The sequence below is a fragment of the Liolophura sinensis genome, chromosome 10 (assembly GCF_032854445.1).
Source record: "Liolophura sinensis isolate JHLJ2023 chromosome 10, CUHK_Ljap_v2, whole genome shotgun sequence".
Taxonomy (NCBI): Eukaryota; Metazoa; Mollusca; class Polyplacophora; order Chitonida; family Chitonidae; genus Liolophura; species Liolophura sinensis.
The window spans coordinates 29,130,028-29,151,014 of NC_088304.1; the positions used below are offsets into that span (position 1 = coordinate 29,130,028).

The following is a 20,987-nucleotide window of genomic DNA, read 5'->3' on the forward strand; positions in this document are numbered from 1 at the left end:
CTCACATGACAAGGTTTTATGCATTCGTTGGGATCAATTTCATAGCAATCTAAAGCTAGACCCCTGTACATGCTATTAATTTTTACATTCAACAGACCTACATAGGGTTGTTTATATTGACCGACTTAGATAGAGAAATTGTCCAGAAATATAGCCTTCCTCGGTACATGACAAACTAAGTTATTTTCGACATTTATCAAAATGACGAAATAACAAGGTCAACAAAATTTGGACTAGCATAATTCGTCCGTTTGATTTATGTATGTAAGAAATTAAATGGAAATCAGATCTTAGTTATGTCTAACATGTTTTCAATCTAAGAAGATTTCTGCCAACATATATGAACACTCTTAATGTGATTGGCCGACTCCAACCTGAGAGAGGAGTGAAAAAGCCATTTAACCACCACAATATGCAGTAGGGCCTACATATCCCATATACAGTAAGCCCCACGTCCATCTTTGGGAAGAGTCTGGCTGTCTTATTTGTCAACGAAGAGCCCACAAAGTCTAGAATTACTTCTGCTACGTTCGCACCTATTTATATTACCTATTCCATATAACTAATTGATTGCTTGAGCACATTTATTTGTTTGTTTTTGTACTTTAACCGTGGCGGTTCGCCACAAAATCCGTCCTTCCCCAACGTAAAAGAAATAACGTGCGGCAGCCTTGTTTTATACGAAACAGTGGCTAACTGAAGTAACTGATATATCCACGTGTCACGGATCAGCCTGTCTCCTTGTTTTGCATAATAATAGTGAGTCCGATTTAGCGTCATCTCCGACAAGGCTGACTGAAAGCTGACGTCTTGCTCATGTGACAAGGAAGTTGAACCTACTTTTGTTACTATGACCTCTCGCTCGACGGGATATGACCCGGATTTTAGATCGCTAACAGTCGCTCAACTGAGAGACGAGTTGAAGAAACGTGGTCTGTCAACGAAAGGATTGAAGAAGGATTTGGTGAGAAAATTGTCTATACCGGTAAAAAAACAATACGTAGACCGTCTTTTATCCAATTATCCTTGAATCATTGTGATTTGAAACAGTTGTTAAATTAGTCTGGAATGCTGGTGACACAGCTGTTGCGTGAAGCATGTCTCAGTGGGCAGGGTGGTGCGGGGGGATAGCCTATGTTTTGATGTGTTGTTGTTGTTGCAGTGGAGACCTGTCAGTTAGACAACTGATTTAATTTTTATAGGATCTGTTCCCCTAACAGCATCCGTGGACAGTTGTAAGGACTAGATAGATCGTTTTGTTAGACAGTGAGCCCCTTCTCATTCTGAAAAGCTTAAGCTGGTTCTTCAATGAATTGGCGTACCACGTAGGCCTACTTGATAGCACCATCATCATTAAAATTCCCGTCCACATGTTCAAATCCAGATCTCTCGTGCTTTGGTTGCAGCTTTACGTTAGGAAGTTTGTTGGGTACCGGACAAGCAGTGGGTCGGCCTCAGGCACTCTGGTTTCCCCTACCTGTAAACTTAATTGATAATTGTTGATCTCATGAGACGCATTTCAAAAGTCCTGCAAGCTCATGCAGATATGGACGAGACAGGGTGGAGGCTCTCTCAAACTAACGCAAAAAGTTGAGATTTTACAGTACTTTCTAGATTGAGTATACATCTTGCATAGCCGATTCCTGGCCCAATGGTGCCGTCAGCAGCTGCTGTAAAATCACGTCTTTTATCTGCGTTAGTTTATGAGATCCTCCACCCTGTCTCGTCCAAACTTGAGAGATTCATGAAATACTGACTCGGTTTGTTGGTGAGCATCAATCAGATTTAATTGAATAAACAACAGCTGAAAACATGAAAATATTTCAGGTTAAACGTCTAAGTGAAGTGAACATCGGCCGTGCCATGGACTCTGGCAGTGTCAAAAAGCGGCCATTTAGCAAACCTGACGAGCCAATGGCAAAGTAGACACAAAATCACCTAAGATGGCCGAATTGAAGGTCGAGAAACATAAACACAGTGCTCAGGAGAAGAAGGAACGAGGAGAGGCCTCGTGCTCTGGAGACATCCGCTGACCACGATTCAGTATTTTTCTCTGGAGAGTGTGTGCCTTTACAAGCTCTCACAATAAGGTGTGCTTTGTTTTGTTTGGTTTTTATTTACATCAGATCCATCATGTCTGTGTGGGACAGGATTCAGTAACCGATAACAGTTGTAATGGATACATGTAACAGGTTTATAACAAAAATCTTACGTAGTAGTATGTATTAAAATTGTGAGCCTCAATAGCCGAGGTGGTTAACATGAGCATGGCCCGTTGACCAAGAAACCTCTCAACACTGCTGCTGCTGTGAGTCAGGTCTAGCTCATGCTGGCTTTCTTCCAGCTGTACGTGGGAGGTCTTCCAGCAACCTGTTGATGGTCGTGGGTTTCCCCCAGGCCTTGTCTGGTTTCCTTCCACTGTAATGCCGGCTGCTGTCGTATATGTGAAATAGTCTTGAGCACAGCATAAACACCAATCAAATAAATATTATAATTGCATCTCCTTATTGCACATTTATGATAGCGTATGCACTATAACATCTGTACAGACATATCATTGGTTTTCAGGAATTCAATCAGTTATTTAGGATAGCCACTGCTTTTTGCAATTAAGCTAAAACTTTTCGTTTTCAGTATACAATTTTTGTAGGTCGATTTTATTTATTTATTTAGTGGTTTATGTGGTACTCAAGAACATTCACTAACACAATGGCGGCAATCAATATGGTGAGAGGAAACCTATAACCATCCGCAGGTTGGTGACGGACCTTCCCAGATACGGCCAGAGAGTGGGCTGATTTAAGTTGAATAGGCATGGTTACAAGCGTAAGATCACATTGCTCGAGTTTCATTGTCTGCTACAATATTAATTTTAGCACCACACTTGGACTACAGGGCATTTGTATTATTTACTGAAATCTTGTTGGCCTTAAAGAGTTCTAAAAAATTTGCGCCTTATATCTGTCCAGAAGGTGGACTTGTTTTATCCCAAAACTTGTTAGTTGTGAAGTAAGCCATATTTAATAGTGGTCAAGTTCAGATATAAACTCTCATATAAATACACAACATGTTCACAGGCAGAACAATATAAGTAACACATGTATGGGATAGAATCCATCAGATCCACTGATTAACTTCATATGGTAAAGTATGCAGATTGCTCCCTGACAGGACTTAATTTGCATCGTATGACCCAGGAGCCTCTCACCAATGCGGTTGCTGTGAGTTGAAGTCCAGCTCAGGCTGGCTTCCAGGGAAGGTCTTCCAGCAACCTGCTGTTGGTTATGGGTTTTCACCGGGATCTACCCGGTTTCCTCCCACCATAATGCTGGTCACCGTCGTATCAGTGAAATATTCTTGAGTACGGCGTAAAACACCAATCAGATAAACAAATAAAATAAATTTGCATCGTTGACGTCAATTTTTTGACCATTATTTGGTCATCATCATTGTAGTAAACGATGCATATCCTTTCTCTGAGTGACCTTCGTACTCTACTATTTGTAGAATAGTTTTTGTATGTTTTTATTATGCTCATTTCTTTCATCAACAGATTATGGAAAAGGAAGAGAACTGTGCTGTTGGTAGTTACAGCTTTTCTGCTGTTTTGGGCTGCATACTACATAAAAGGACCTCATCAGCCGGTAGGTTGTTATCAAAGTATAATTATAAATGTGAGTGCTCAGGTGGTTAGTGCACTAGTGCAGCGTAATGACCCAGGAGCCTCTCACCAATGCGGTCGCTGTGAGTTCAAGTCCAGCTAATGTTGGCTGCCTAACCGAACGTACGTGGGAAGGTCTGGCAACAACCTGCATGAATTTTACATGAGTTTTTAAATTGGTAAATGGTCTCTGTGACTTAGTGGTTACTGTGCTTGAACAGCACAATAACCCAGGAGCCTCTCTCCAGTGAAATATTCTTGAGTACGGCGTAAAACACCAATCAGATAAATAAATAAATAAATTCCTCTGCGATCGTATTAGGGAAGGTTTTCTTGCGACCTGTGAATTGTCATGGGTCCCCAGAGATAGCCCCATTTCCTCCCACGCTACATAACTTGGCGAAGCATTAGTTGAAATGTTTCATAGAATTATGGATGATGCATCTCAATTCAGCTATTGTATTTTATGTTACACTGCCATGTGGATTTTGCCATCAGGGCTCCTTATAAAGTGCATGTTGATCATTTATTTACTCCACATACTCCAGCATGTACCTTTCTGCTTCCTGTTTCAGCTGGTGGCCAGCATGGAGAAGAACCTGGCCTGGTGGGGCTACTGGGTGGGGCTGGGCATTCTCTCCTCAGTGGGGCTGGGTACAGGACTTCACACCTTCCTGCTCTACCTGGTAAGTTGTCAGAAACGCAGCGGGTGAAGGAATGGAGAATCAAAACTTCAGTACCATGTACAGTGTATGTCATTTTATTTATGATTTTTGTGCACACGTAGGCTATTTATGTCCTGTTCTACAAGCATATCCCGACATCCCCCCAGGATGCAGGAGGATAACACCACACGATCTGGCATGCTCCTCACAGCGTATGCGTCCCTCTCTAGATTTCCCTTTCCACCACTGCCACCACGAGTAAATCTTGAACAACGCTGTAGTCACTGGCGTGGAAAGCACAAACAATCCGTCTTAATCTCTAATAATCATGATAATACTGTGTACACATCAGACATGATTTTTTTCCGCTTTTTAGCGGAATTCCGCTTTTTTCTTTGTTCAGTTTCTATTAATTTACCTGTTTTCCGCAGATTTTTCTAGCTTCCGAGGTCTAGGCGGCCCCTGGACCCCGGCCTTTTTGGGCTATGATAGTAAATTTCAGCTATTTTCTTGGTTCACCACAATCATGTCTGACACATGCATAAAGTATGAATAAAAGTGTGTGTACAACTTGGTCTTACCAAGACCTGAAACGATTTTATTGATGAATGCTTATAATGTAGTTCTGCAGGAGGAGACAAGTGACAAGGCTAAGTCTAAGCAAGCCTATATGTGCGTCTCACAGGCTCTGAAGGTCAAGCTTGTCTAGTGGTGGCAGTTATGTAAACTGAAAGGTGAAAGAGAGACGCTAATTTGGTACATGTAATAAAATACATGTCAAAAATATTACCAGTGTGGTATTAAGCTGTAATCATTCGACGTGCGGATTATCCTACCCTTTCTCATATTTGTCTTTCAAGAGAACAGTATTACTTATATTGGAGAGGCCATGAAAACCTGTAGTTCAGATTTGATTCCAGTCCAAAAAAAAAAAAGGATTGAACACCTGTCATACTGTCTTCCCTCTCCAGCTGTATGTGGTAAAGTCTGCCAGCGATGTGCAGAAGGGCGTGGGTTCCTCTCCAGCTGTGCATGGTAGGTCTGCCAGCAAGGTGCTGAGGGGCATGGGCTTCTCCCTGGCTTTGCCTGGTTTCCTCGTACCATAATGCTGGCTTGCATTATATAAGTGAAATATTCTTGAATGTGACCTAAAACATTGATAAATAAATAAATAAGAGCTCTATAGATCTTAGAAAAGTGTTTCCAGGTTTGCTTGGAAAGTAGGATGGTATTCAGCTGAGAAAATGTAACTGTATGAAGCACCAATAGTAATATTTAGAGACTGTATTTGTAACTCTAAAAATGAACTTGTTTTGGCAAATTTTGAAGGCAAATACAGGACATCATGTACTCGTTCTATACCTTGTTTACTACACAGTGCAATCCTGGGATCAGGTGATCCCGGGGGCTTGGGTATCATACCCAGGTCCAGGGATCAAGCCCAGGTCGGGTCATACCAAAGGCTGAATGAAAATGGTATTTGTTGCTGACTTACTTTGCGCTCAGCACTGAGAGGTCAGAGTGAGGAAACAGGACTGTTTGGTCTGGGGCTGACTCCACAAAGTCAGTTTTGATTATGATTATCATGTGATTTTAAACCTTATTTTTGAGCTGTGTAAGATAAAATATTGACCACCTGATCAGTGTCGCCTTAAGACAAATGTGTCAAAATTTCAATTTTTTTTTAACATTGTGACAGTTTTAAATTTTTGCTAAAATCAGAAATTACTTTGTGGAATCGGTCCCTGCTGTCAGTATAATGTGAACTGGTTGGGTGTCCTGTCTGTTGTCTTTGACATAATACTTCAGTGGCAGCAGCACTTAAAGCGATGTGGGCTGGCACTGCTACAAGAACACACAGTACATGTACACACGCTTCTCCTGGTCACATGACTGACAAATTGTAGGCTAAGACGTGAAAAATACCCATACAAACTTACTTACATACTACACATTGTGAAGTACCACTTTTAGAAATCTGAATGTTCCTTGATTTATGTCCTGATAATATGTATAATGATGTGCTTCTATTTGGTCTGTCATCTTGTTTCAGGGACCTCATATTGCCTCAGTGACATTAGCAGCATATGAATGTATGTCTGTCAACTTCCCTGAACCCCCCTACCCTAAAGAGTAAGTACACACTTGTGACAGGGACATTAGCAGCCTATGAATGTATTTCTGTCAACTTCCCTGAACCCCCCTACCCTAAAGAGTAAGTACACACTTGTGACAGTGACATTAGTGGTGTATGAATGTATGTGTGTCAACTTCCCTGAACCCCCCTACCCTAAAGAGTAAGTACACACTTGTGACAGGGACATTAGTGGTGTATGAATGTATGTGTGTCAACTTCTCTGACCCCTCCTACCCTAAAGAGTAAGTACACACTTGTGACAGGGACATTAGCAGCATATGAATGTATGTCTGTCAACTTCCCTGAACCCTCCTACCCTAAAGAGTAAGTACACACTTGTGACAGTGACATTAGCGGTGTATGAGTGCATGTACTTCAACTTAACTGACACCGCTCAACCCTTGTCCCCCTCCCCACAAAGGGTAAGCAACTTTCCTGCCCCCCCCCCCCCCCATCAAACCACCCACCCCCTCCAAAAAACGATTACTGCAAGTACACACAGGACAGTGACAGTGGCAGCGTTTGGTGCGTCAACTTATCTGACACCCCCCTTGAACCCACCCACTCCCTTTGCCGTCCCTTAAGACATTGGCATAAGTAGCCATGTATGATTGTATGTCTTCAGTTCACTGACACTCTACCCCTCTCCACCCCACCTCCGTCCTAGGAGTCCTAAAGTACACAAATGACAACAATTTAAAGTACACAAATGACAACGATTTTTAAAAGCAGCATATAACTGGTGCAAGACCCCTGTGCAAGACATAATTGCACAGTCTTCGACGCGAATGGTGTGCTTATCTGTATTGCACAGGCTGGAAAGTTCATCTGTAAATCACCTGTGAAGGGCAGTGGTTTACGTGCATCTATAAAACTGAATATTCTATAATTGATATAATTTCTTTTAAGCAACAATCAAATAAATTAAATGAAAATGATAAATTAACAGTTATAATGACTACATGTATGTCAGTGATTATTTGTATTCTGTTCACATTAAAAAAAAAAAAAGAAGGATGGCCTCGTACACGATGTGGACTTTATCTAAAGATGGTCTGTTCTTTTAGAGGAACGTCAATACATATGTTTGAACTTCTCATAGCATCAAGCCCTGAACAACACTGACCCATTGTCTGTTTGTCATCAGGATTCTGTGCCCTCCGGGAGAGAGCTCAGCGATATCATTGTGGACGATCATGAGTAAAGTCCGCATGGAGGCCATCATGTGGGTAAGTCAGGACTGACTGCTGATTTCATTTGATTTCATTTCATTATACTGGAATGTACTGGAAATGCCCTGTCTGTCTGTCTGTCTGTCAGGCTGGCTCTCTCTCTCCCTCTCTCTCATCAAAACTTGTGCATGTTCAAGTTTATTGGCAATGAGTTACCCCATTTTGGCAATCGGGTACCCCCATTTTGGCAATAAGGTAACCCACATACCGAAGGACTTTGCATTATGGTGGGTGGAAACCGGACAGAGCCCAGGGGAAACCCACGACCATCCGCAGGTTGCTGCAAGGCCTTCCCACGTATGGCCGCAGAGGAATTTTATGTACCTTATGAGGAGGTTTTATGTACATATACATGTATGTGTATATTGTAGGGGAGAGGGAGCAGTTTAATGGTTTTATGTACGTATACATGTATGTGTGTATGGTAGAAGGGAGTAGGGGGTAGGGGGCGGGAGAACGGTTTTATGTACATATACATGTAGGCCTACATGTATGTTAATTTATTGTTGGGGTGAAAAGTATTCTACTGGAGGTTGGCCATACTCTCTGTGTTAAACAAGGCCAAGTTTGTACTTTGTATGCACTGGCCTCGATAGCTCATTTGGTAGAGTGTCCGAGTGTCAACCCTGGGTTGGGTCACATCTAAGAATTTAAAGAAGGAAGCTACAGCTTCCTCGCTTGGCTTTCAGCAGGAAGGGGACAGTGCAACTACTGGTTGACCCGTATCAGCTTACTTTCCTCAGACATGATTTTTTTCCCCGCTTTTTAGCGGAATTCCGCTTTTTCTTTGTTCAGTTTCGATTAATTTACCTGTTTTCCGCAGATTTTTCTAGCTTTCGGGGCCTAGGCGGCCCCTGGACCCCGGACTTTTTGGGCTATGATAGTAAATTTCAGCTATTTTCTTGGTTCACCACAATCATGTCTGTTTCCTGCGGTAAGGCGTCTCAGTGAAGCAGCACTAGATAAAAGAGTGATGGAAATCTGTCCTGCAATAAGGAGGCGCATTTCATGCACTCCAAGAACTCCTTCGTCGTCATATGAGTGAAAAATTGTTAAGTACAAGTTAAACCCCAAGCACTCACTCACTCACTGTACTTTAGGTGAAAAGATTTTAGATGATAAGATACTTGTAAGAGTTAAGCTGTGGTTAGAAGAAACGTAGAAAGTGGGAAAATTCTTCCCTGCTTCTCAGTTTTCTGTTGGCCTAAGTGATCAGGGATTATTGTATGAACTGCTTATCTATTATTATTATTGTTGTATTTATTAAATTTGTGTGGGAAAGTTTGCCTGTCACTTCCTAAAAGTTGGTGGTTTATTCCACCCTTAAATTGAGTATGGCATTGAGACTATAAATAAATGAATAAAATATGTGTGCTCCAGGGAGCAGGAACGGCAATAGGCGAACTGCCCCCGTACTTCATGGCGCGGGCAGCACGGCTGTCAGGGCAGGAGATCGAGGATGAGGAACTAGAAGAACTGGAGGATCTGATTATTGAGAGGAAGCAGCACCCAGAGGAACTAGTGAGTGTTTGTGTGAAAAAGTTACCTCCCTTTGGTCAAAGCGGCTTGATGAAATGTCCATACCACTGTAGTTTGCCTAAAGTTGTCCTCTTGTTAAAGCTCAGATTGGAACTTCATTAAACATGATATTTTCTTTTTTGACGCCATAGGGTCTTGGTGAAATATGAAATCTAAAGTGATATCGAACAGAGTGAAATAAAAACTTTCATCTGTGAATGAAATCATGCCATGCCACTCATATATAACTAGAGTCATATATATCAACGCTGAGCATCAATTTTACTTTCAGAGTCTGCCGGAGAAGTTGAAACTAGGAGTCCATAATCTAGTACAGAGGGTTGGATTCTTTGGAATATTGGCTTGTGCCTCAGTAAGTCCTTTTCATCAAGTTCTGTGTTGTTACATGATCTACAGTATATTAAATTTGTTACAGTATTCATTTTAGAGCAATCTTGCAAACATGCTTTTCTGTGTAGATTTGAAAAGTTGAAAGTGCAGTGATCCATAAGTAATGAGTTGTGTAAATCTTCAACCTGTTTAACCACTGAAGCCCTTTTTTTTTTGCAGTGGAATTTTAGCATACAATTAATCAAAATGATTTATTTCAGTCACTGAAGATACAAGCTTCATAAGACTAATTAGCAAATTACTTCTCTACACCTTATAGCTTTCTCAGAATGTTTCAGAACGTTGGTTGCAGAGGCAGTTGAAAAGTTTGAAGAATTAGGGTACATGTAAAAATGCTATAACTTGCAGGCATGTTGATGAGAGAACTCTGACCCACAAGGTCACGGGCCAGATCTGAACTTGGACAAAGAATTTGTTTCCCCCGGCTTTACCTAGTTTTCTCTCGCCATAATGCTGGCAGCCGTCGTATAAGTGAAAATATTCTATAGTACGGTAGAAAAACACCGATCAATCAATCTTGTCTTGCATCAGTATAGTGTGCATGTATGTATCTGTACATCACACGTGGCGATGTTTGTTTGCAGCTTGTCAGATGTTTGTGGTTTATACCAGTCACTCCAGTTTTCCTGACCTATAACACTGACTGCCACTGTAGGATTGAAACATTTTTTGAATATGCTGTTACATAGGTAAATGTTGGAAGCACAGTGTGCCGTGTAAACCAAATCTGTGTCTGTGTTTATTTGAGCGTTTGCCTTCCAGATTCCCAATCCGCTGTTTGACCTGGCAGGCATAACATGTGGTCACTTCCTCGTGCCGTTCTGGACATTCTTTGGGGCGACGCTCATTGGGAAGGCTATAATTAAGATGCATATACAGGTATGTAGTTAACTGGTCTGACCAGTGATTAATGAAGTTTTTATGCCCATATAAAGACATTTTTTCTTGTTGATTTTTTGACAAGCAGGTGAGAAAATTGGAGTATGTAATGTTTCACTGCAATTGATGGAAATTTGGTTTTTTAATCCAGAGTTATTCTGTATTAAATCATTGAGAGAAAAGAAAAAGAAATTCCCAGCTCCAAGTATTCTGTAAATATGTTAACAAAAATGATGACAAAGTTGGTCTCAGTGAGTTCAAGCCCAGCTCATGCTGCCTCCCCATCCAGTCATGCATACACTTTAGAAAGGTCTGTCAGCAACCTGTGGATTGTCGTGGATCCCACCCCCCACAACATCTTCCCTCCATTTCTTCCACCATAGCCACAGTTGTATAAATGAAATTTTCTTGAGAATAGCATAAAACACCAATCCAGTAAATAAATAAAATACACAAGGAAATGCATTTATTTAGGGTATGATTAAAGTACACCTATTCAAAACAAAATTGTACAGGTTTAACCTTTATAAATTGTTGTGTCATCAGCAAAATTGTGGAATCACATTGTCTGGGGTGTAGAAGAGTAAGAGGTAGATCTTAAAAATATATATTTTATATATATATATGTATTTATGTGATTTATGTTGCAAACGTATGATCACTGTAGCGGTTTTTTATCTTCTTTCTTTTCAGAAATTATTTGTAATTTTCATATTTAGTGAAAAACATGTGGAAAATGTAGTCAACCTAATAGGGTAAGTTTTGTGTATATTTTTATCTCGCAGTTTATTCTTTATATATTTTATATTGAGACGTACATTGCACCTGATAAGTTTGTTCACATGTACACCACAGTAGATTGCTTTAGCTGTACTCGTGTTTGGGCAAATGCCCTAAACCTGTAAACTGCCTCAGTTCAGACATACATTGCACCTGATAAGTTTGTTCACATGTACACCACAGTAGATTGTTTTAGCTGTACTCATGTTTGGGCAAATGCCCTAAACCTGTAAACTGCCTCAGTTCAGACATACATTGCACCTGATAAGTTTGTTCACATGTACACCACAGTAGATTGTTTTAGCTGTACTCATGTTTGGGCAAATGCCCTAAACCTGTAAACTGTCTCAGTTCAGACATACATTGCACCTGATAAGTTTGTTCACATGTACACCACAGTAGATTGTTTAAGCTGTACTCATGTTTGGGCAAATGCCCTAAACCTGTAAACTGCCTCAGTTCAGACATACATTGCACCTGATAAGTTTGTTCACATGTAGACCACAGTAGATTGTTTTAGCTGTACTCATGTTTGGGTAAATGGCCTAAACCTGTAAACTGCCTCAGTTCAGACATACATTGCACCTGATAAGTTTGTTCACATGTACACTACAGTAGATTGTTTAAGCTGTACTCGTGTTTGGGCAAATGGCCTAAACCTGTAAACTGCCTCAGTTCAGACATACATTGCACATGATAAGTTTGTTCACATGTAGACCATAGTAGATTGTTTTAGCTGTACTCGTGTTTGGGCAGATGGCCTAAACCTCTAAACTGCCTCAGTTCAGATGTATATTGCACCTGATAAGTTTGTTCACATGTACACTACAGTAGATTGTTTTAGCTGTACTCATGTTTGGGCAAATGCCCTAAACCTGTAAACTGTCTCAGTTCAGACATACATTGCACCTGATAAGTTTGTTCACATGTACACTACAGTAGATTGTTTTAGCTGTACTCATGTTTGGGCAAATGCCCTAAACCTGTAAACTGTCTCAGTTCAGACATACATTGCACCTGATAAGTTTGTTCACATGTACACTACAGTAGATTGTTTTAGCTGTACTCATGTTTGGACAGTAATACTGGCTGATCAGAGAATAACACTGGCTGATCAGACAGTACTGCTGACTGATCAGAGAATAACACTGGCTGATCAGACAGTACTGCTGACTGATCAGAGAATAACACTGGCTGATCAGACAGTACTGCTGACTGATCAGAGAATAACACTGGCTGATCAGACAGTAACACTGGCTGATGAGATAATAACTGATATGACAATAATGATATTGCAGCCTTTGTTTTAGAACTTTTTTATCCCTAATTCTAGAATGGTGTTCATGGTAACAATTGCCCAGTGTTCCTGTTATAGTTAGATCAAGTAGTGGTGTGATGACTAATAGCCACATGTGATTTCTGTTGTCTTGCAGTCATATACCCAAATTTGGCAAGTCATTACAGACGCCATTCAAGGAGTGGCTAAAACTTCAGAAATCTAAACTACATGATGCAGGGAAAACAGTGGAGGCGGTGAGTTGTCCTGTAGTATGGAGAGGTTAATGGCTTTAGCACTGAACAATACGTCTTTCCCTGGCTCAGTGAGCTACAGTGTTATCCTCACCACTGCCATCCGATCCCTGACCAATAAAGCCACAGACTCGAATCCATCTCTCATCTAGTTTTCCAGTGGCATGGTTGACTGTTAAAGGTGGAGAAAACATAAAAATGACGTAAGGTTCAAATGAATGAGGGCGAAAAGTTATTCCTAAATGTGATCTTCAAAACTTTTTCTGATTTTTCCTGTTAAGAAAAAGACACGTGAAAATAATTTTTGTGTGGTGGTTATTTGGGACAACCTTTTGGTATTTATAGTCTTTGTTTAATAATGTCATAAATGAGGATGTAACACAGATTTAATAAATATTTTTGCACCAGAATTTGTTCTTTTCAGCTAACAAATGTATTAAACCTCAATTTGGATCATATTTATATTTTTATTGTGCTCATATATATTATCATAATTTAGGTTAAATGCATATGTTTCGATATAAACAACAAATTTACATTCAAATAAATTTATTAGACAAGCATCACATCCTTATTTAGAACATTATTATGCAACAGTGATAAATACCAAAAGTTGGTCCAAATACCCACCATACAAAAATATTGTCAAATACCCTTTTCTCTTAAAAAAAATCCAATGAAAATATTAAAGATCATATTACAAATAAGTTCTGACGCTCTTTCATCTGATTTTGACATCATTTTTCTCCTTTAAAGCATCCCTAAAACCATCCCTGAGGTGGGAGGGTGTTTGTCAGGTACCTGGCTTGGGAGGGTGTTTGTCAGGTACCTGGCTTGGGAGGGTGTTTGTCAGGTACCTGGCTTGGGAGGGTGTTGTCAGGTACCTGGCTTGGGGAGGGTGTTTGTCAGGTACCTGGCTTGGGAGGGTGTTTGTCAGGTACCTGGCTTGGGGAGGGTGTTTGTCAGGTACCTGGCTTGGGGAGGGTGTTTGTCAGGTACCTGGCTTGGGAGAGTGATTGTCATGTACCTGGCTTGGGACTGTGTTTGTCAGGTACCTGGCTTAGGAGGTGATTTGTGGGGTACCTAGCTTAGGAGGTGGTTTATCAGGTACCAGGCCTAGGAGGTGGTTTACTCTGTGTACTCTGAGCTATGAAACTTATCTTATCAGTATCTTACAAGTGAAACATTCCTGAGTATGACGTTAAGGATCAGTGAGATAAATATCTAAATACTGAGTGATCACAAGACAGTTAATTGTGCTGCCGTATTGTCTTCAAGCTCCAGAAATGGTGCCCTGGGGGGAAATTATTAGTGACACGGTTACTTGAATAGGATATGATAGGAAATACATGTACCCTGGATGAGCTAAAATTTCGCCCTTAAAAGTACATTATGAGAGGCAAATAAATGTTATAGAATACTTTTTCTGGTGCTGAAACTTTTTTCAGAAGAATATCATCGCTTGTTCCTAGCAAACCTCAAAACACCTTTCTAATCTCAATACAACTCTCAAATTCTTGAAATTTATGATCATTTAGGGTACATGGTGTCCTCAGTATGAAGGGTATTGACACGGTAACGGATTTATCCTGCATGCAAAGCACCCATAAACTCAGCGCAAAAGGCCAATGTATAGGTGAATCACTTCAGAAACATGACCATTGTTTCAACAACCAACAAAGGGAGATAACCTACTCAGCGGCACATTTGACGTCGTCCTCAGGATTTGAGAATATGCACGTCCCCCATGTGACGACGTGCAGCCTTCAAGTCGCCCATGTGACGACGTGCAGCTTTCAAGTCGCCCATGTGACGACGTGCAGCTTTCAAGTCCCGTATGTGACGACGTGCAGCCTTCAAGTCGCCCATGTGACGACGTGCAGCTTTCAAGTCGCCCATGTGACGACGTGCAGCTTTCAAGTCGCCCATGTGACGATGTGCAGGAATGTCTTTTTGATAGCTGTGTGCATCCGTCTGGCTGTCACTTCTGTGGTCAGCTCATACAGAAATCAATCTGCACCTACCTACACATGTCAAATAAGGGATCAGCAGCTTTGAATTTGTCATGTGCATGAAAAATTATCTAATTCTGGTATGTTTTACATTCTAAGTCACATATATATCAACAAAATTATCTAATTCTGGTATGTTTTACATTCTAGTGTACATATATATCAACATGAGTTCTTCTCAAGTTGTGAAAATTTTCTGTCTGCTGTTGTCATCTGTTCACTATTTATACCATTGTGAGCAGATTGTTATGAACTGTATTTGTTTCCCTTTTTCAGGGGGGTAACTTCCTCTCCTGGATATTCGAGAAGGTGGTCATACTTATGGTTGTCTATTTCGTCTTGTCAATCATCAACTCTATGGCGCAGAGCTATCATCGGCGACTATCTAAGGCACGCCAAGAGAAACCTTGAAAATCTCCAGCCAAGCAACCTCAAACAAGAAACCTCTCCCAACATTCCCAATCCAACAACCAACCAGCATTTTTCTATTTATCGCTTGATAATTATTTCTGACCTGCAATGATTTTGTCATTGTATATTCTTCTCTTCTTTATTTTCAAAGTTTAACTTTCCTAACTCTTTGGCAGTGTGTGAAGATATTTATGAATTATCAGTCATTTAGTTTATTTCACGATTGTTTTCTTACATTCCCATAAAACCTGTTAGATTATAGTATGAAGCATGGGTATATAAAGCTATAGTACATGGTCGTATTTGATGTATGACTTGTCAGAGGATCGCCCGTGGCTAAGTTACCTTCTTTGCCTGATTCTCCTAAGTTTGTTGCCCATAGAAAGGTGTTTTGAGGTTGGGTGTCGACGGTAAGGTAATATTGTACTGGGGAAGAAAGTTTTAGCACCAAAAGTAATATTTTATGAACTTCATTTGCCTTTAAATTTAACTTTTTGGATTGAATGTTTAGTTCTGATACAGCACCTAGTGGAATCTAAGCTGGGTGGATTGTGTCCTTTTTCAAATTAGAACAACGTGTTACAGCACACAACACATAAATGACATACCTTAAATGACTGTAAATTTCGTCCATGACTAACTGGCCCATTTGTCCTGATTCTGAGAGTTCTGTTGAGTTCAGAATGGTGACTTGAGGTTTGCTTGGAACATGGGATAATATTCTACTGGAAAATTGTAAGTTACAGCCCCAAACACAATATTTTGTGACATTTATTTGCCTCTGAAAATGCACTTTGGTGGACAAAATTTTAGGTCATTTAGGGTAGATGTACGTGTAGGTGTACATGTGGATATACATGTACGTGTAGATGTACATGTATGCGTAAATGTACGTGTACATGTACGTGTGGATGCTGTGTGAACTAGTCATACGTATAATCTTTAAAACAAAGTTAGGTGTACCTTCGTGCTTGCAACATTTAGGTGTACCTTCATGCTTTCAACAATAAGGTGTACATTCATGCTTGCAACATCCAGGTGTACCTCCATGCTTGCAACATTTACATGTCAGCTTGGATCATGTATCATGTGACGCTTGCAACATGTACATGTAGGTTTACGTCTGCCCCCATAAATGCAACATTTATGTATACCTCCATACCTGCAACATTTACCTGTAGGTTTGCGTGTACCTTCATGCTAGCAGCTACATTCAAATCATATCTTTGCTAGTAACAATCCAGTGTTACACATGGATTCTACTATGATTCCGCAAGCATGGCATTTGCTTTTTATTGTTTTTTTTTTGTTTTTTTTAATTTTATTGAAATACTTATGTTTATCCTAGACAAAAGAAAATAGAAAGGAAAGAAGCTCCAAGTTTCCTATCCAGTGGAGTGGTTAGCAGCATGCTGGCTTAGATTTCACTTCACAGGACAGTGTAATGGGGATACCAGTTCTGTCCCATTTGTTCAGCTAATTTCTGAAACTTTGTAGAAAGGCATTGTCTGGGTGATCATATTATAATATACATGAGAATGAAATTCTTTTTGCTGTAATTATGTGTAAAGATATTCAGAAAAAAGTACTTTGTTGCTATGGAGATTAACGGCTAATTGACTACCTGTATGTAAGGTATGGAGAAAATGGATATTTACGTAAAATTTGCTTTTTTGCAACATTTTTGATGTTTGTTACAAAAATCGTTTGTTGTATTGAAATTCAAGTTGTGTCAGTTCTGAACTGTAGTCAACTTTCCACGTGGGCATCTCCAGGGTTGGGCGAACGTCGATTGATTTGGCCAGTTTGCATATAAGACTCTCGTGTGTTGGGTTTTTCCTTAGTTGCCAATTATGGGGTGCCACAGGACGATACCTTATCCAGTGTACAACCACATTGGCCAAATGGTAAAATCTGCCTTGGGGTTGTTGGCAGGGAAATTTCTCTAAGCATGACAGCTTATGTAAGCCTTTTGCCCACGTGTTACAAACTGGTAACCACAGAAAATGGTTAAAGGGAAACTGACTTGTGTGTCGAGTATAAGGCTTTATGTGTACCAAATTCTCTCTGTTGCATTTGTACAAGTTGTATTTGCGCAAGTTGCATTTGTACAATTGGATGATATTGATTTATAACTTACGGTTTCTCAGTCGAAATAAATATGCAAATATCAACCTATATATATATAATGGGACATAAGCCAAAAATATGTGTATCATTTTGTATGTATGTAGGTGTGTGTGTGTGTGTGTACACACACACACACACACACACACACACATATATATATATATATATATATATATATATATAATCTGAAAGATTTACAGATGGCTGACTTAAGTTATGATACATTGGCACTTGCCAGGGTTTTATATACCTGTATATATATTTTTGAGATTTTGTTTTGGCGACATAATTTTCAATTGGAAAAAATTTAGACTTTCTAGAGAGATTGTTGATCTGATATGCTAATTTGCATGTAGCGGTCATTTCACACCTTGTACTCTCATGTGACATAATCATGTGATGCTGTTTGAAAATTTATATGGCGACGTGACTGAAACCTCATTACATGGTTGTACATTGCTATGGGTTCGAACCCGCGTCCATATAACGAGTAATCAGTAATAGCATGGAGTCGTGGATTTCCGGTCAGTCATTCTTGGTGGATTTCCAGTGTGTATGAAAGTAAAACCTTTGGAGAAATCATGATTTCTCTGTTGCCAATACAGTTTGTACAGACACTAGTCAAATTTATTTACTTTAACAATTCGTTGATTTCTGTAGTCGTATTACTTGTAAAGCTCTTGACTTGACGGAGCTTTGAATAGAGCGAACCGGTGTTCTGGGCGAACAGTTTGCGAAATTTCCTTCATGCGCTGAAAACTGTGTAAATCAAAAGCCTGTTCCCGAGAGGTGGAGGTCTACTTCCATTCCCAGTACAATCGGATCCTGTATTTTGATGATTTCAGCTAGACTTTTAAGAAGTTATTGCAGTGCGGTTTTTAATTGAAATATTTATACGACATATCTCTATCATTCACATGCAAGGTTATTTTGTCTTTATAATTTTTTGTTATTTAGAATTAGGTGGTGTTTTAACACACATTATTTGTCAATTTGTCTTTTTGGTGATGTTTGTATTGTGTGTATTTATATGTATATAATTTGTTATTGCCAACAGTTATTTGTGAAAATTTGAATAAGTGTGGAAAAGAATGGCCTCTATGTTAGTTCAGTCCTAGTTCAGTGTGTTGGAAGTTGTTTACTGTACGAATTACGCCAGTGCGAATAACTTCTTCATGTCTGTAAGAAACCACGTATATGTGAATCACGCCAGTGCGAATAACTTCTTCATGTCTGTAAGAAACCACGTATATGTTAATCACGTCAGTGCGAATAATTTGTGTTTGAACCACGTCGATGTGAATCAGGTGAATGCGAATTCTGTACGAAAAACGTCTGTTTGTGTCGTGGAAAAGCTAACATGTGGTCCCACATACATGATATAAGGGGCGCATCGAAAACCATCTGTTATGCCCAGAGTTTTAATTCAAATGTGACATTTTGCTGCAACAGTAACGCTATTTTTGATAATCGCATTAAAAAGAATCTGGTACACTTGAAGATAAGAGCATCCTCAGCTTGCTTGCTAAGGCTACATATTATTTTCATTATTGTTTTTCTCATGCTTTTACCTGTTTTTTTTTTTGTAATTTCGGAACTGAGTTTTTGTCTGAAATTAATAAGTTACAGCTTCTAGGACAAGAACGCCAATAATTCTTTATACAGTTTATATATAGATATTAATTATATATTTTCCTAAGCCAAAGCTTCTGGAAACATAAACTGTGTTTAAAATATGCATTTTTCGCAATACGAAAATACCGATTAATTACATTGTGACATTGACTTTGACAAAATATTTTCACGTATGAAAGAAATGAAGCATTATGCATGCAAAATATAAGACCTGCTAAGCAGACATATTCTTATTCCGTGACGATTCTCAGCTGTTCTGCCGCTAATGTCGCGTCTCATTTTTGTATTTGATGTCCATACTTTATGATGTAAACAAGCCATCTTATTATTTATTTCGGCAAAATAGCCGTGATATTCAGAAATTATAAAATAGATTTGAATCCTGAATAAAGAAAATTTGAAAGTTCTATATATTTACGTGTATACTTTGCCTTTACGGAGATAACGCCACCTACAAATATATGGTTATGATTTGTCGCTAGAACAAATTAGGTGCAAGTATAATCCCGGCTTTAAGAAGGGAATTTGTAGATTCCGCCTCTCTCAGTGCTGGTGACGCCGTGGTGGCAATACACGGTTCGCGAGGCCGTTTGCGTAGTGTAAATGTACTTGTCTTACGCCACTATCATGTACATATCTGTACGTCCAAGCGCAGGGATATACATATATTGATTGTTAACAATTTATGTATTAATATGGTATGTGAATGATTTCATTCTCTCCTCTAGGACATTCCTTGCGTCTTTCCAACATCATTGAAAAATGGTGACTTTCTCTTTGCCTCGTTCAGTCTTTCTCCATTTCTGACCCTGTAGCCGCTCACCAGTGCAGTTGCTGTGAGATCAAGTCTATCAGGCTTCCTCTCTGATCGTACATTGGAAGGTCTGTCAGCAACTAGCGAATGGTAATGGGTTCCCCAGGACCCCAGAACTTTGGCATTGTGTGAGTGTACACAGTGACTGCGCAAGCGGGCTGTCGTCTCACCCATATGGCGTTGCACAGAGATTAAACTGAAGTAAACGCCCGACGTCGTCATATAAGGCGACACAAACTTTCTGTATAAAGAATGCGACTGTAAATATATTTGTTGCCAGGTGGATTTGAGATAAATGCACTCTGATTATGATGTCAAGCCACATTAGGCTTGAGAAAGAAGGATGGTATTTAACTGTTGTAGTTCTCTTTATGAGGGATTTGAGTTACAACTATCGAAGATATACTATACGTATTAGTTGTATACATCTAGTTGTCACATCCTTGAATGTTGTGTGAATGATTAGAGCGTCCGCCTCGAAGTCGGAAGAGCCGGTTTCAAACCCGGGTCGGGTCATACTAAAGACGTTAAAAGGGTGCTTGCTGCTGAGTCGCTTAGCAAGGGTATTTGTTGCTGCCTCGCTTGGCAAGGGTGTTGGTTGCTGCCTCGCTTGGCGCTCATCACTGAGATGTTGCAACAAGAAAACACGACTGGTTCTCCCGGTGTCAGTATAATGTGACTGGGCGGTGTGCCATGCCTGGTGGCTTCGGCAGGGTGCAGGTAGGGCCTGCTTCTGTGGCGGTAGCACTGGCGGCATAGACTCGCGCTAGTACAAGAATACATAGTATTTGATGACTCTTCGTCGTCATTAAGATTAAATTGTTAAGTACGACATAATACTCCAAGCTTACATTGAATCATGTGTGCTAAAGATTCAACATTTGCATATTACAGCGGCGTTTTTGTGGCCCTTAATTACCGCAACGAGGGGGTTAGCAGGCAAGCGCGGCGCGATGAGACAGGGAGACTCTCACCAGTGCGGTCGCTGTGAGTTCAAGTCCAGCTCATTCTAGTCCGAATATTCTGACTAAAACTTGCAGCAGATATTGTGACAAGCCTGACCGCATGCTGCAAACATCGCAGCAGGCCGTGCAGGCTATCACAATAATTTATCTGCTGCAAGTGTTAGTCAGAATGTTCAGACTGAGCTCATGCTGGCTTCCTCTCCGGCT

The 20,987-nt window shown here is 40.1% G+C and overlaps 1 protein-coding gene across 1 annotated transcript; it reads left to right on the plus strand.

The window, feature by feature from the left end:
• Window positions 1-1,923: 1,923 nt before the first annotated feature.
• Window positions 1,924-17,426, plus strand: LOC135476229 (vacuole membrane protein 1-like). The gene is made up of 12 exons (XM_064756176.1): window positions 1,924-2,090; window positions 3,554-3,644; window positions 4,237-4,347; window positions 6,380-6,459; window positions 7,611-7,692; window positions 9,076-9,216; window positions 9,506-9,586; window positions 10,387-10,503; window positions 11,197-11,258; window positions 12,717-12,816; window positions 15,102-16,075; window positions 16,106-17,426. The coding sequence occupies exons 3-11, from the start codon at window positions 4,249-4,251 to the stop codon at window positions 15,234-15,236; spliced, it is 897 nt and encodes a 298-aa protein (XP_064612246.1). The 5' UTR covers window positions 1,924-2,090; window positions 3,554-3,644; window positions 4,237-4,248; the 3' UTR covers window positions 15,237-16,075; window positions 16,106-17,426.
• The last annotated feature ends 3,561 nt before the right edge of the window (window positions 17,427-20,987 follow it).

Excerpts from the sequence above, each read along its gene's own strand:
- LOC135476229 (XM_064756176.1), top strand. The coding sequence starts at position 4,249 with ATGGAGAAGAACCTGGCCTGGTGGGGCTACTGGGTGGGGCTGGGCATT. Across the intron at positions 10,504-11,196 it reads TAATTAAGATGCATATACAG|AAATTATTTGTAATTTTCAT; the intron begins GTATGTAGTTAA and ends CTTTCTTTTCAG. Across the intron at positions 11,259-12,716 it reads AATGTAGTCAACCTAATAGG|TCATATACCCAAATTTGGCA; the intron begins GTAAGTTTTGTG and ends GTTGTCTTGCAG.